This window comes from Protopterus annectens, chromosome 6.part0, assembly GCF_019279795.1.
Source record: "Protopterus annectens isolate FY-2018-M chromosome 6.part0, PAN1.0, whole genome shotgun sequence".
Taxonomy (NCBI): domain Eukaryota; kingdom Metazoa; phylum Chordata; order Ceratodontiformes; family Protopteridae; genus Protopterus; species Protopterus annectens.
Window position 1 is genome coordinate 274,420,274 of NC_056737.1, and position 16,430 is coordinate 274,436,703.

Here is a 16,430-nt window from a genome sequence, read left to right on the forward strand (position 1 = left end):
TTTGATAAGGGAACCACCAAGTCTATCTGGTATAATGGCTGAAAAAAATCTGATTTTTATATTAAAGCAATTTTCAGGATTACCTGAGAATTATTTTATAGACTAAGGTAGCCAGACTATGCCATTTGCAGACCTTATAACGTTTTATCACCTCAGAGAAGTGATTTATTTTTAGGAATAGTCCTACTTTAGCTATGAAGTAAATGTATTTTTCTTTAACCTATAAAAGGTATATCACTGTGTGTTTACAAGGCAGAACACCTAATATGCCAAGGTTATTTTTATTTCATATAGCAGAACTGTGTTCTGCCTAAACTAATGACTAATGTGGTAATAAATGTGATTATTCACAGGTAGAAGGCATATCCATCACCAACAGTGCTGTGCAGGCATAAGAGATACAAACTTGGAAGGTTTTCATCCTATTAAAATATTATGCATGCAAATCATATGTAGTACTAAGAAATTAAACATTTTATCACCAAAGAAATTGACATGAGGAATCATTAAACTGCTAATTATTTTTGGTAGACAGCTTTTTAATCATATGACTAATGGCAGAATATGGAAATCTACTATTGATGCACATGGGTGATGGTGGTAAGACAGAATATTGAAAATGGTGCCCATCTAATATATGGGCTGTTAATGAAGGATCCTTATTATTCTCTTACGTCTTTGTTTCGGTTTATTTTAAATTTCTAGGTTCTGCAATGGTGGATTGGCTACTGTCCACAACGTCAGTTACCTCTCGTTTTGAGGCTGTGACGTTGGCATGTTTGTTGCTTGAAGAGAATTTCATCAAGGCCATTGGGATAAAAAGCACAGAAGCTGCTCGGAATGGGGATCTTGGTGGTCAGTTTCTAGATGATTCCACAGCTCTGTATTCATTTGTAAGTGCTCTTTGCTCTGTATATTTTTTATTCAAAAACATGAAATGATTCTTTTGAAAAGCATGATGTAATACCATTTGGACCCCTTTGCTGTAGAGTTGTATGGCTAGCATATTCCTGCTGTTTGCTCAATTTCACATTCTGGATTCCCATAACTTCCTTGCCAACCCAGGATTCATGAAATTCATCGTGGTGCCAAATTCTGACATGAACAATGCAAGATTCTATCAATATGTCTTCATATTTTGACCTTGTGGGGCTGGAAAGAAATGTAGGATATTTGAATGAAAGGCATTCAAAAACTATACTTGCTATAATAAAAATTCGTATTTTACATTCACTGTTGAAAATAGTGCAATTAGCTCTTTAGACTATAAGTGTTTCAGTTGTTTGAAAGAGAGATTTGGCAATTGTGGGAATATCACAGGATCATAGGAGAGTACTAGGCTAATGGCTCTGGGGCCTTTACAAGCCTAGCCAAGAGTTTATCCCCAAAAGAGAAACCTCATTCAGCACCTGCCGCCCCTGTCAGTGAGGGACACAAGTGGAACCCCTAGGACAGATATGTGGTTGCCCATCCACTCATCAAGGTTGTGCTTGAATTGGGTCAGTGACTTACTTTGTTTGACATTTATGGGGAGTCTATTCCAGAGATGGGGTAGCCTTTGGGAGACAAATCTGTCTCTCCAGCAGGTTTTATTAATGTCACATATTAGATTTAAGCCTTTCAATTGTGTACAACACGACTTGCGGATATGGAGCATCTTTAGTAGAACAGGGTCTGAGATTGCCTTGTAGGTGAGACACAGATCACCTGTGAGCAATCTGTATGATACAGAGTAGAGTGATAGTGATTTGAGCTTGTCCACATAGGACAGGTGTTGGAAGCCATGGATTCTCTTTGTGAGGTATTTCTGTGACCTTTCCAGTTGGTGCAGGTGTTTAGAGAGGTACATACCAAATGGGGTATTGTACTCAGTTATTGGCCTAATGAGGGAGGAGTACAGAGAGGTAATCTCCTTTTTTATTCTGGATGCAATCCCTTTACTTATGAGATGAACCCAGTAAAAGGCTTTTCTGACCACTGTAGCTACATGATGATAAAATGTAAGATTGTTGTCAACTTGTGTACCCAGGTCTCTCACCACAGGTTGTGTGCTTAGGGGGTTGCTGCTGATGTGGTAATCAGTAGGGCCCGTGTTTTTGCCGAATGGTATGATAATACATTTTTTTTCATTTAACTTAAAGCCATGACTTTGGCACCAGTCATTTGCTGACCCTCTTGAAGTATGTTAACATCATTTGGAGAGTCAGTGACAGCACCCAGCTTACAGTTATCCACAATCTTGGTCAGCCACAGGCTTTTTGTCTTTGCCTGGACCTCTGAGAAGTAGATGCCAAACAATAGGGGTCCCAGGACAGATCCCTGGGGGACACCACTAGTGACAGGTCTGCTGTTGGAGGGTAGTGGCACCTATTTTGACCTTGTGGGTTCTATCAGTGAGTCAGTTGGTCACCCACCTGATGAGACAGGGGTTTACACCAAGTTCTGTTAGCTTTTTGATGTTGCCCGAGTGGGCAATTGTGTCAAAGGCTTTGGCCAAGTCAAGGTAAGCTGTATGTACTGACTTTCCCTCATCCAATGCCTTGGTGACGGTCTCAAAAAGTCAACCAGGTTCAACAGGCAAGATCTGCCCTTGACTAATCCGAACTGGGTGGGGTCAAGTGCTTGGAGATTGCTATGTCCTTGTTTGAGGTCCATAATATGCTCTGTGGCCTTACAGATCAAGCTTGTCATGCTAATGGGGCAGTAGTTTCCAGGGTCAGTAGTGGCACCACCTTTGTGCAAAGGGATGGCAATGGCAGTTCTCCACTCTGCTGGAATGAAGTCTGTACTTAGGATATGGTTGAATAGGGTGCTCAATGGCGAGGCTAGTTCTTGATAGAGATATTGCAGAATACAGCCTGGAATACTTTTGGGTCCCATGGAAGCTGTGTTCTTTGCCTTGGATAGGATCTTTAACACTTGATCTACTGAGATGTGAGGTGCGGGGCAAGTATTGGGGGTGTCAAATGGGCCTTTGGGGGGACAGAAGGGTAAAGTTTGCACTGAACCTGTCTGCTAGCAGGTTGGCTAAGTCAGCAGGATCAGTGTAAGTGGTACCATTAAGAACTAATTCGGAGCAAACCTGGGCTTTGCCATGGAGGTTTCTGACATAACTGAAAAAGGCTTTGCGGTTAGCCTTTGTTTCGGATGCTACTTCCGATTCACAGTTGGCTTTGGAGGTTTTCACTAGTGATCTAATTTGCTTCTTGAGGCTAAGGAGGGAGTTTTTCCAATTAGGAATTTGTGCCTTTTTAACCTGGGACAACAGTTTCTTCCTTTTTGTTGTAAAGCCTGTTGATAGAAGATGTCCACCACATAAGTTTGTGTTTCCTTGAGGAGCAGATTTTAGTTCTGTGGGTATGACTGAGTCCATGCAGTTGTACAGGTGCTTGTATACTGCACTGGCGTACTGTTCAGCATATTTGTCTGCATCCTCTGAGGGGGGCGGTGGTGTGAAGCTACTGATACCTTCCCTTATGAGGTTGTAGTCAAGTTTTTGAGAAGGTTTTTTGCCTGGTTACAGCTGGGGGGGGGGGGGTTTGGACAGGATAGACACTCTGAATGAGACAGGCCAATGGTTTGATCTCACCAGGGAAGAACTTACTTTGGGGGTGGTGCAGCGGTCGCCCATGTTGGTGAGAACCAAGTCTAGAATGCTATCTTCCCTTGTGGGGGATGAGACAAGCTGGTCTAGTGCATTAGAACTGATGAAGTCAAGGAATCATTGGGTGAGTGCATTAGAGCAGGAATAGTTCACCCAGTTTATGGTGGGATACTTGAAGTCACCAAGAATCATGGTGTTAGGGGGTACCTTAATGGACTTGTGTAAGTCCAGGTAGGAGGAGTGGGTTTCCTGAGTCATGGAGAGGGGTCTGTAGCTGGCTGTAACTTGGATGAGTGTCTTGCCAATTGTCAATTGTACCTCGAAGTTTTAGTGCATCATGTTGGCAAACCACTCTGGAGGTGTGCCTGTCTTTAATGAAAATAGAAACTCTGCCACCCTTAGTCTTTCCAACCTCATTTTGGGGTCTGACTGTGTAAAAACAAAATGAAAACTCCTGCAAAGCTAGAACTTTCTCTGAGTGACCTCCCAAACCTCTTGTGTCAAAGGCATATGGGATATATGCAAATGATCCTTATGAACATCAGGTGTTTCAGCTAACTGGCGATTCTGAATACCCATGACTTGTTTCATCATTTTAATGGACAATTTCAGGCCAATAAAGCCAAACCCCACTAACTGTGGATATGCATATTGCTGGAGTTTTCATTTTGTTTTTACTGATTGGTTTTTCAGTGACCTTCTCACTCATTGTTTTAGTTTGTTGTTTGGGATATTTATGCAGTGACCCTAATGATAATGGAAGTCAGCTGGGTATAACAGTCCTGTGTTTCTAATGCTAAGTCAAACACTCTGCTTGTGCTGTGCTGTCGAGGTCATAACAAGGCCGAAATATGCATATCCACAGCTAGTGGGGTTTGGCTTTACTGACCTGAAATTGTCCATTAAAACAACAAAACAAGTCATGGGCATTCAGAATTGCCAATTAGCTGAAACACCTGATGTTGATAAGGATCATTTGCATACATGCGTCCCATGTGCCTCTGATAAAAGAAGTTTGGGAGGTCACTCAGTGAAAGTTCTAGCTTTGCTGGAGTTTTTATTTTGTTTTTACTGATTGTTTTTTCAGTGACATTCTCTCTCACTCATTGTTTTGGGTCTGAATGTGTGGAATGACATATAGCCTGGTAAGGCAGGGGTGCTCTCTGCAGCCTTGAACCAAGTTTCCGAGACTGCACAGATGTCAGCATCTTTCAGTGCTAGGAGAGCCTCCACTGAGTGGATTTTCAGGTTACGGCTTCTAGCAATAAGCAGGATGACATTCAGTTTGCTTTTTGACAGATCTTTTATGTTTGAAGATTTGTCTGTGGGACATTGCCTAAAAAGGCACAATGGGGGAGGCAAGAGCCTTGGCCAGAATCTTGAATCCCATGGGTTATAAGTGGAGGCCATCTCTGGCAAAACATTGAGGCCTGTCAAGCATGTCATCCAAGGTAGACAGATACTGTATCCCCTTGGAATGACAACAGAAACTAAGCCAATTGTTGAAGTCAGTTTTTGTTGGTAGGCTGCTGCTTAGGGCTAGGGTCATACCTGCCTGGGACACATACTCTGACAGCTCAATCATGCCTCTCTTCATATAGTCCAGGGAGGTACGTCTCAAGTCATTCACACCAACATGAACAGTGACAGAGACATACTTGTGCCTGTTGTGGAAAGACTTAAGTGCGTGTGTGATGTGACAGATTCTGGCACTTGACAGACAACTGACCGTGATCTTCTCCTCGTTGAGCCTGGTGAAGGGGGACATTGGTGTGTCTCACAATTGAGTCTCCAATGGCTAGTATGTTTGGTTTAATGTTGTGCCTTATGGGCTGTATGAGTTTATTGCTATGTCTTATGGGCTGTGTTTGTGAGACACTGGTGTGTTGTCTGCTGTCTGATGTGTTTGGCGTTGTGTGTGGAATGTCTGCGTGTGTTTTGGAGGTCTCTGCTGTTTAGGTACGTTTTTATTGAGGACCTGTGTATATGTGGGTGTGTGCTGTGCTTGACAAGGTGATATGGACGGTGTGGTGTTTGTGCTGGCAACCTCCTCTTTGTCAGGGATACTGACTGAGGTATGAGAGAAATATAGATGCATTTCTCGCAAGTAGAAGAATTATGTGCTAGGAGAAGAAGGTTGTCAGTGAACATGAGGCAGTTGCTACACTGTCTCAGTATGCCTATGTCAACCAGGCTGGCAGGAGAAACTGATGGGAATTGTCCAGACATAGTGTTCTGAAACTTGGAAGGACTTGGGGAGAGAGGGTTTTGATAAGGGTTTGTCCACAACAGTGTAGACCATGAAAACCTTCTTAAATGTAAAATAACTGGCCTGAAGCCCAAGTGCTAAAACCAAGACTAAGAGGGTTAGAAGAACAGACTGGTTTTAATCAGGCTAGTAACAAGCAGTAAAAAATACAGCAGAATAAAACCACTTCAACACTAGTAAGGATGAAGAACAAAATAAATGAAAAATTGTAAATTTCTTTTTTTTTTTGTTTATTTGGTTTTGTTTTGTTTGTTTTATGGAGAGGGAAGGAACAGAAGAGAATTAAAGATTAAGAAACTAAGGGGGTTGGCCTACCCAGATGCTCTGTCTGTACACAGTAGAATGAGCTGATGAGGTGGGACTGGGAGGATATTTTGAGAGAGGTCTAAAATCTAGGTTTGTACGAATAAAAGTCATGTGAAAAAGGCTGCTTTATGAAGGACAGGGCTATGACTTATCTGGTACAAATACCTCTGTGCATGTTCACATCAGACAAAAAAGTGGAGAGATGGAGAAAAGATTGCTGTAAGGAAATTAACAGATATTTAGTCATTTTCCTTGTGAAGAGTGAAAAAACTTCCATTAAAGCACAACATGTAACACAACATATAACATTACACAATACACACCAAGTTAGCATACAACACATCACAACACAAAACGGAGTGCCTGTGGTACAAAACATAAGCTACAGGAATGAAAGCAGAATATATTATAGCATACAGGATAAATTATTTAACAGGGTTTCATGGCAGTTCATTGAAAATCACTTCATTAAAATACAGGTTCATCACAGTCAAAGTGACTCATTTTTTGAAATTCACTTTTTTTTATGCTTAGGGTCCCACTGATATTTATTATAAACAACATCAAGGTCACACTGTGTCCTGTGACAAGAACAAATCCAAAGTACTGTGACCCCATTCATTGATTGTACATTTTGGGCAGGTGCACATTGTTGATCACTTGACCATTATGCTTCTGAGTGGCTAGCCTCTGATATCCCTGTTTAACAGATCACTGATGGATGGCTGTAATGGTCCTGCAGACTGGGGAAATGTAAATGTAGTGCCATTTTAATGCCAAAGACATTAAGAAATGTGTATTGCAAGGCCCAAGTAAATGACTTATATGAAGAAATGGGCACTGCACTCCTCATGTGTATGACCTATCTGATAAGCAATTAAGGTAGAACTATATATTAGCTTACCAGGACTACAGTGTGTTACTGGAAGCATGGTTTGGCAGGAGAAGGCCTCATCTAACAGTCAGTGCACTGATGATGCCAGTGGGTGAAACCGATTTGCTGGAGAGATTTTTTTTTTTTGCTGGAGAGATTTTTTTTTTTTGCCAGACTGTTTAATAAAGAAGTATTGAACTTTGTAGGTGTTTTGGATTTATTTAACTGAGTGCTGGATTTTGGTTGAATACCTTGTTGATTCCGAGCACCCATAGTCAGTTTGTGCACTGTGTGTTCGATATATATATATATATATATATATATATATATATATATATATATATATATAATCTATCTATACACACACATATACATATATGTACACATACACGCACACACACGTGTGTGTGTGTCTATATGTATGTATGTAGTTACACTGTGTTTTCACACAAGACCTTGGAATTCGCTTGCTCACTCCGCTACAGTAAAACAAATGATCTGTTGTCAATCTCATTCTACTTCACTGATGGGTCTCTGATCTGATCCTCGGATCTGGCTCGGCCACCTGCAACAGACTTAATCTTTCAGGCTCGAGTTCCACCCCTACCCATAATCCTCTACCCCAGCCCAACCTCTCCAGCTAAGTGATAAAAAACTTATCTTGTTGACTTTGTTAATTCAGTGAATTTATTTAGTTAGTTAATTGTTTGCGTAGTTTCCATAGTTCTTTCTAGCAGTTAGCTTCTCCCTTTCCCTGTGGCTTGCGAGGTGGGTTAGGATCCTCTTTTTTTTCCTTTTCTTCCTGTCTTAGAATACAGTTTAGACTTGTATCTTGTGATGTTAGTGGTCATAGTCCTGTATATCTTAGACTTGTTATAGTCCTTTTTCTGATTGTTTTTTGATAGTTTCCTATGTAGTTTAAACAGTGCTCCAAGTGTGTGAGGAAAATTCTGCACTCGGACACACATGATAGGTGTGTATATTGTTTAGAACCTGCTCCCTTGGATACCCCTTGCAACATCTGCAAGGGCTTTAATCCAAGAGCTATACAGGAAATGATAAATTAATTGATTTTGAAGGGCCTTTTGCTTGCTTCTACTTCTACAGGGGCTCAACCCCCCCACCCAGCACTACTCCGAGGTGAAGAAAAGGCACCTTAAGGAGCCCAGAGCTTCTTCAGAACCGCCTTCCAAGGCTCTGAGGATTTCGGATCTGACTGCTTCAGCTCCTAGGCCTTTGTCGGTGTTGTTGGATCCTATTGACTTAATGGCTGTGAGTGAGCACTCGATGTCGACCATGCCCTCGGATCCTAAGTCTCGAATTTGTATATCTGTGGATCCACAGTCTTCTTCCAGGTCTTCAGGGAGATCCATTGTGCCAGTGACTCCAACCTTACCGTCTAAGATACTACAGACCCTGAGGCACTCCCGTCCATCATTGGTGGCTTACTCCAGGTCCTGTTGGGGCTTTTACCTTGATGTGGACAAAATGGTCAGATCAGTCATCAAGGCCCCGATCTAGATGGGGGTCCTTCTGGCTCGTCCACTTGTGGATCTGAACCTGCTGCACCTACTTCTTTCTCCTTCTCCGATCCGCGTTTCAGTTTTGGAGCCTCAGGATGGAAGTCTTTTGAGGGATTCAAGTCATATTCGAGAACCTTTGTTTCCTGACTCTGACCGTTACCTTGACTACCTCTGCTCTGAGATCGTCAGATCAGAGTGAGTCCCAGACCCAGGATGTCATGGCCAGGTCTGAAGGATAAGGTTTGGCTCCGGTGTTCTCAGATCTGTCCCTTCCCCTTGGAGCTTCGGCCCTAAACAGCATGGGTCTGGTTCTGTCCAGCAGTCGGGGTTCTGGTGGGCTCCCTCCATCTTCCTTGGTGGCTCCGGCTCCGGGGGAGATTGGGAAGATCTCCCTGGGGACCGTAGCTTTCCAGGTGATAGAGACATTCTCTGCCAACAGGGAGCTAGACCGTTTGACTGCTGCTCCTCCCTGGGTGCCACCCTTGGATTGGGACCTTGGATCTACCATTCCTTTCCAGGGTCAACCTGTCTTGAAGGACCTCCGGTCTGTTCCAGCTGAGGTGGCCCCCTCCTCTTGTGGCTTCTCCCCTGAATATCCCATTGAGGAGATGCCGTGGAAGAGGACATATAAAAGGAGGATTGTTGAATCCCCTATGGATTCCTTCACTGAAGATACGGATTACAATGAGGGAGAGGGGTCTCCCAAACCACCACTGGATGATGTCTCCTTTTTCTGACATCCTCGATCTTAAACATAAAAGGTGGTTGGTCCTCCAAAAACCCTTCTTCAGAGGAATCCATATTCATGGAGGCCTTCAGGATGGGAACTTCTACATCTTGGGTTGTCACTCTGGCAGATCCTGCCATAGACCTTGTAGCCAGTCGGGCCTGGAAGGAGCTGGACACCATAGAGCCACTTCCTAAATGACTGGATAAAATCCTTTCATGTCTGTAGGACTGCATTTTCTGAAGTAAGGGCATTCCAGATGACGCTATTGTGGTGGCAGCTGCTACCAAGAAAGAGCTCGCCCGTCAAGAGATCTACTGTCCATCTGCCGAACAGGGAGCCCAGAGATGGACAGGTTTGGGAAGTGCACTTACACCTGAGCGGCCTTTTCTTGTGAGAGCTCTCAATTGTTTGCAACATTTTGTTCACCTTCATAGAGGTGTAGTCAAGGAACTGTCTGATTCTTTGGAGTGCATGCCTAAAGAGGAGTTTGACAAATTTTCTCCAAATCTGTCCACTCTCACATCCATAGCAAACTCTTCCATGAGACTTGTTTCCCACTCTGTGGAGGGTTCTTTTAGGACAGTTGGCAGTGGCGTCATGATACATCACCATGCTTGGATGAGGTTGTATGATTTCATGGCACCCTTTAAGGCATCTTTTGTCAACTCCCCCTTTGTTGGCTCCTCTCTGTTTGGACCATCTGTTAAGGAAACCCTGACTCACAGTGAGCAAGAGGGTAAGACCTTGTCTGCAGTGTGGATCAGGTTTTCTTACCCCTCAATGAACATGTTCCAGAAATCAGAGGGGCTAAGAAAACCTGATTTCTTAAGTCTCAAGGTTCTTCCCCTGATCAAAGTGGAGAGTGCTTCTGCAGGGGCAGAGGAGGAGGCTTTAATGGAAGACACTGCTCTAGAGGCAGAGGGGGCTTGCAGAACCAGGGATCAAGGGAACTTTTTACTGACAAGCCCTTTCAGAGACTGTCCTATTCTGGAGGCAGCCGGGGGCTGTTTTGCTGTGCACTCAGATACCTGAGCCCCAATTACAACAAATGTTTGGGTGTGAAACATTCTATCCAGAGGCTACTACATTCCCTTTTTTCTTTTCCCTCCAAAAACTCAAAAGAGACTTCCCAATGTCCCACCCAGTTAGAGGGAGTTGGCGGCTGTCGAGATGAACAATCTGCTGCAGAAGATTCAAAGAGGTAACCAACAATCAGAGAGGGGAACCCATTCATAATCTGTCTGCAGAGAGGCTCTGAAGGTTTGGGAATGGCAATCTCTTCAAACCACTTTGTACGTGTAACACACATAATGGGGAAATCCAATGTACTAGCAGACAGACTCAGCAGATCTATACTGATGCCCCATGAGTGGTCCCTCAATCAGTAGCGGACAGGATATTCGACTGTTGGGGTCTTCTCTGCTGTGATATTTTTGCGTCCCCTTACTACAACAAATGCAGCTGTTACTTTGCTCTGATTCCCCCCTTGGGGGATTCCCAGAGGGATGCTGTTATCCATGGTTGGCCTCCTGGTCTCCTTTATGCCTACCCTCTTCCTTTGATCTCAAAATTTCTTCAGAAAGCCAAACGGTTGAAGAGCACGGTAATCCTCATTGCCCCCTTTTGGCCTCATCAGGTGTAGTTCCCCTTCTTATGGTCTCATCTCAGACATCCTCCATGGATGCTGGAACCCAAACTGGACCTCCTGTTCATCTAACCCTAGGACTCCACCCAGATTTCCACACTCTCAAACTGACTGCATGGTTTCTGCAGTTCCCATGATTGCTAGAGGGCCCAGGCTTTCTTCCCCAGTCAAAGCTATAATTTTAGCCTCTCTGAAAGCGTCAACCAAAAAGGTGTATAGGTGTAAGTGGAAAATATTTTCTGTCTAGGCTGCCAAAAATCACATTGACCAATTTTCTGCCCAGAGTCCTTCAATTTTGTCTTTTTTAGTCTTTGTATAATGAGGGCTCTAGTTTTGTGACCATTAAACTTCAGTTGGCAGCCATATCTAACTGGAAATGTGGCATCTACCAGTCTATGTAAAGCCTTCTTGAAGGGTGTTTTTCTTCTGAGGCCTCCAGTCAGAGACCCCACTCCCCCATGGGACTTTACCGTAAGTCTGCAAGCCTTAACTCAAAGCCCCTTTGAACTGGAGAGAGTTTGTGACTTGAGATTTTTGATTTGGAAATCCACCCTCCTTGTTGCCATTACTTCAGCTAAAAGGCTCTCTGAATTGCTAGCTTTGTCTTCTAGAGATCCCTACATCATCTTTCACAAGGATAGGGTTTCTCTACGTACTAATCCTTCCTTCATGCCTAAGGTTGCCACCTCAGCTAATACCAACCAATGCAATCAGCAACCAGTTTTCTTTCCTAACTATTCTAACAAAGGAGGATACATTCTGCATTCGCTAGATGTTCACAGGCAGCTATGTTTCTACCTCCACATGACTAAACAATTCAGAAAGTCAGGGCAGTTATTTGTCTTAGTTTCCCCTAATTGCAAGGGTCTAGTGGTGTCTAAAGTGACAACATCAAGGTGTATTACTAGCTACATGTCCTTTATGATAAGAATGGTATGAAGTTGACTGGTCCTCCTAAGGCTTATTCCACCAGAGCAATTGCTGCTTCTGCAGCCTTTTCCTCTAGCATTCCCATTGGTGACATTTGTGCTGCAGCCACTTGGTCTAGCGCTCATACCTTTGTGACCCATTACAAATCTGATGTTGTGTCCAGGATCAGGACTTCCTTTGGTTCATAGGTGTTCCAGCATATCCTTCCTTGAGGCCACCCAAGAAATCATATAGCTGGGGATTCTGACTCATCAGTGAAGCAGAATGAGAAGGACAAGAGATTTTTTACTTATGTACGCACCATAACTTGGCATCTGTCATCATCTTCTCATACTGCTTCACCTTCCCACCCAACCGTCCCCCTCCAAAGGAAGTTTTTGCTTCTGAGGACCTGGTATAGCCTATGATGGAGCTTGGGTCCAGGTTGAGCTCTTGGTTTTTCCTCTTTTTTGTACGTTGTTCATAAGGGGCAGCAAACTCTATCTGAGGGGGGTGGGATAGGGGTGGAGGATTGTGGGTAGGGGTGGAGCTCAAGCCTGGAAGATTGTCTGTTGCAGGTGTCCTAGCTCAGTGAAGCAGAATGAGAAGAGGACAACACAGATGCCAAGTTATGGTAAGTACATAACTAAAAATTTGCCAAAGATCACTGTGATTTGGGGAGATTTTTCTTCCTTTTTTAATGTTGTGAAATCATAAGGTTACTATAAGTTTGGTGGGTATGTAAGGTTTAGGGGTGCATATTCCCAAAAACACGCTTATTTTAAGCCACTTAGTTGTATTGTCTTTCACTCTTTCATTGTGAGTGACGAGAAACTGAGTATTGATTTCTTAATAAGTTTGTGTGTCTTTGTAAGCATATATGTATACATGTTTGTGATTTTATAGATCTTATTAAATCATTACATTTTAAATTGCAACATATTTGCATACATTGATGGAAAAGAAAGCAGACCTTAATAACAGTTTCCATTATTATCCTTTTGTGGTGTACATACATTTTCCTTTAAACAATTTTAACTCATTCCAGTGTTATATAAATTTCTGTCTTCCATTAGACCTAAGTCCTGAGAATTATCTGAGAATTATTCTGCATGCATTGTTCCAACATATTCCATGTATTTCTATAAATGTATTCATTTCCTTTTCTAAAGATGACACCTTCATTTCTTTTATCTACTTTATATTATTCAATACTTCCACTACAAGTGGTTTAGATTGACTTCCTTTTTCTAGTAATTACTTTTCTGGCTGACAGTAGCAATAAATATAGTAAGGTCTTACTGTGCTTAGGCAATTCTGATCCTGTATCCAAGCTCAAAGAATAATTTCCTTATTTACCTACAGTTTGTTCCTCTAGTGTGTCTGCCAGCTTACTCTTTGGGAGTTTTAAAATCTGTCAGCCTCCTGGTTCATTTCTGTTCCCCTCCAGATGTCCAACATTTACTCTCTACCTGATGAAAAATCATTTGAGGTTTACTTAGGGTATAAAAATACCTATAGGTTCATAGGTAGGTACTAGGCTATCGGCTCAAGGGCCTACGTAAGCCTAGCCAGCAAGGTTCCATACCTTACGCCACCCAAGAAAGTTATTTTCCTGTGCCACTGTCCGGCAGAGACACAGAAGTGAACCCCGGGGTGTATTTCCTATTTCCCATCCACTCATCAAGATTTTTCTTGAAGAGTGCTAATGAAGAACTTTGCTTGACATAGATGGGTAGCTTGTTCCAGAGTATAGGAAGTCTCTGGGACAGGAATCTATCCCTCCAGCATGTCCTGTTTATTGTGGTGACAAGGTTTAGGTCCCTAGAGCGTGTAGCTCAGAGGGATTGGGGTTTCTTTAGGTGTAGCATGTCCAACAGCTCTGGGTTTGACATAGCTTTATATGTTAGGTAGAGATCACCTCGGAGTAGGCGATATGCTACGGAGTAAAGCTGGAGTTTTTTGAGGCGTTCAGTGTAAGGCATTTGTTTGAGGCCAGTAATCCTCTTTTTGAGGTACTTCTGTGGCCTTTCCAGCTGCTGCAGATGTCTTGTGAGGTACATTCCAAAAGGGGCATTGTACTCTATAATGGGTCTAATGAGTGACGAGTAGAGGGGAACAATAACCTCTTTTTTCCTGGATGAAAACCCTTTTTATGATGAGGTGTGCCACTTAGAAGAAATTCCTGACTACTGTGGCAATGTGACTATCAAAGGAGAGACTACTGTCCACCTGGGTCCCAAGGTCTCTTATCATGCATTCGGTGTTAAGTAGATTGCTGCCTATGTGGTAGTTCATGGATACAGAGTTTTTACCAAAGAGGATGACACTGCACTTTTTGGCATTGAGTTTGAGGCCATGGCTCTGACACCAGGCATCTGTCTCAGTGAGGCCCTTCTGTAGGATGTCCACATCATTTGGGGACTTGACTATGGCTCCTGGTTTGCAGTCGTCTGCGAACTTTGTTAGCCAGAGGCCTTCTGTGTTAGCCTGTACTTCAGAGAAGTAGATACCAAACAGGAGAGGTCCCAGGACGGAACCCTGTGGTACTCCATTTGTCACTGCTTTGAGGTCAGATTTGGAGTCTGAAACTTTTACAGTGTGGGTTCTGTCAGTAAGCCAGTTGGCAACCCATCTTGTGACATAGGGATTTATACCTAGTTTAGTGAGTTTAGCTATAATTCCAGAATGGGGGATGGTGTTGAAAGCCTTTGCAAGATCAAGATAGGCTGTGTGAACCACCTTACCCTCCTCCACGGCTTTGGTGACTGCCTCAAAGAAGTCAGTCAGGTTCAGGAGGCATGATCTGCCTTTCACAAACCCGAACTGGGTGGGATCCAGAGTTTGGAGGTTACCAATGTCTTTGTTTATGAGTTCCATGATGATAAGTTCTTGCAGACCAGGCTCATCAGGTTAATAAGTCGATAGTTCCCGGGATCAGTGGTGGCTCCCCCTTTGTGGAGTGGGATAACTGTTGCTGTGTGCCATTCAGTGGGCACAAAGCCTGATGCGAGGCTATAATTGAACATGGTGCTTAAGTGGGGAGCCAGTTCGTTCTGAAGTTCGTGTAAAATGCAGCGTGGGATGTTGTCCAGTCCCATGGATACTGTGTGTTTGGCTTTAGAGAGTGCAGCTTTTACCTGCGTAGTTGTGATTACAGGGACTCTGCATTCTTCCTGTATAGATATGGGCCCTTTAGGGGGTGAGAGGCGGGTAAAGGTAGCACTGAACCTGTCTGTCAGGATGTTGGCAATATCAGTTGGTTCTGTAATTTTCGTGCCTTTGTGCTGTAATTCAGAGCAGATCTGGGTGTTGCCATCTAGATTCTTGACATAGCTATAGAATGCTTGTGGTTGTCCTTGGATTTAGTGGCGATTTTGTTTTCGTAGCTAGCTTTGGAGGATCTTATAAGGGATCTCAACTTCTTACTGAGGCTGACCGGGGAGCTCCTCCAGTCATGGGATTTTACTCTCTTTTGCAACAGTTTCTTCCTTCTGTTGTACAGTTTGTTTATGGCAGGGGACAACCAGATTGGCTTCCTTTTTTTGGAGGATAACGTCTTGGTTATGTTTGGGATAGTACGATCCTTGCACTCGTGTAAGTGCTTATAGAGTGCATTAGTGTAGGATTCAGCAGTTGTAATTGTATTGTCCATCTGCATGGGTGTCATGAAGTTCACCACTTCTGTCTTAAGAAGCATGATGTTGGCTTTGGAGAAATGTTTTACTGTGGTTTCTTTAATAGGGGGTGGGTGCGGGATGTGGATATCAAGGGTGATAAGCTTATGGTCAGATCGGACCAATGAGGAGTTGATTTCATGTTGGTAATGACTAGCAAACAGTTCTATGCCACAATCCTAAAATTTATGCTCTTTGCCTACTTGATTTGCCCTATAGATTTCTTTCTGCTTTACCTTTGTAATTTGACTTTCTGTTCTTTCCCCATTCTGTGCTAACCATATCTGATTCTTATAGTTGTCATGCAATATTTTGTATGTCCAGTCAAAGCACATATCTTGTACTTTTATTCCTAAAGACTAAACTATTGCAATGGTTTGTGTTGTCAGTTTGCTGCAATCAGTTATCAATGTGGGGCAAAATATTTGTTGCTTGTCTTTCGGCTTTTCCCAGTTGGGGGTCGCCACAGCGAAACTCCGGTCCACTAATGATTGGCAGTAGATTTTCACGAACGCTAAGGTGCCAGCTCGACGTCCAATTTTCAATGAAGGCACGCCCTTACGCATGTCTTTCGGTGGGGCAAAATAGTAATATTTTGTTTCTTGAGACATGTGAACACTTTGGCTATACATTTGGTAAATACTTTGGGGGGCTGTAGATAACCCACAATGAGTTTAAAAATGAAAATGATAATGTAATGAACCATTTGGAGTTAGAGTAAGTCCCTGGAGTGGGAAGATTGCATCTTCTGTGTTTAGTGTAACCATATGAGTTGTGATCTACAGGGATATTATGCTGAATATTGTTCATTTACAATGTTTCTGTCTGATAAATCTATAGCCAGTCTTGGAGTTGGGGTGCTGTCCTTTTCTGGCACTGGAAACAATCTGGAG

The 16,430-nt window shown here is 43.0% G+C and overlaps 1 protein-coding gene across 1 annotated transcript in view; it reads left to right on the forward strand.

The window, feature by feature from the left end:
• PLEK2 (pleckstrin 2) overlaps window positions 1-16,430 on the forward strand; it is a 116,801-nt gene that overhangs the window by 46,341 nt on the left and 54,030 nt on the right. Inside the window, exon 5 of the mRNA XM_044074026.1 lies at window positions 706-893. Coding sequence (XP_043929961.1) covers window positions 706-893 — 188 coding nt within the window. The remainder of the gene's footprint in view (window positions 1-705; window positions 894-16,430) is intronic.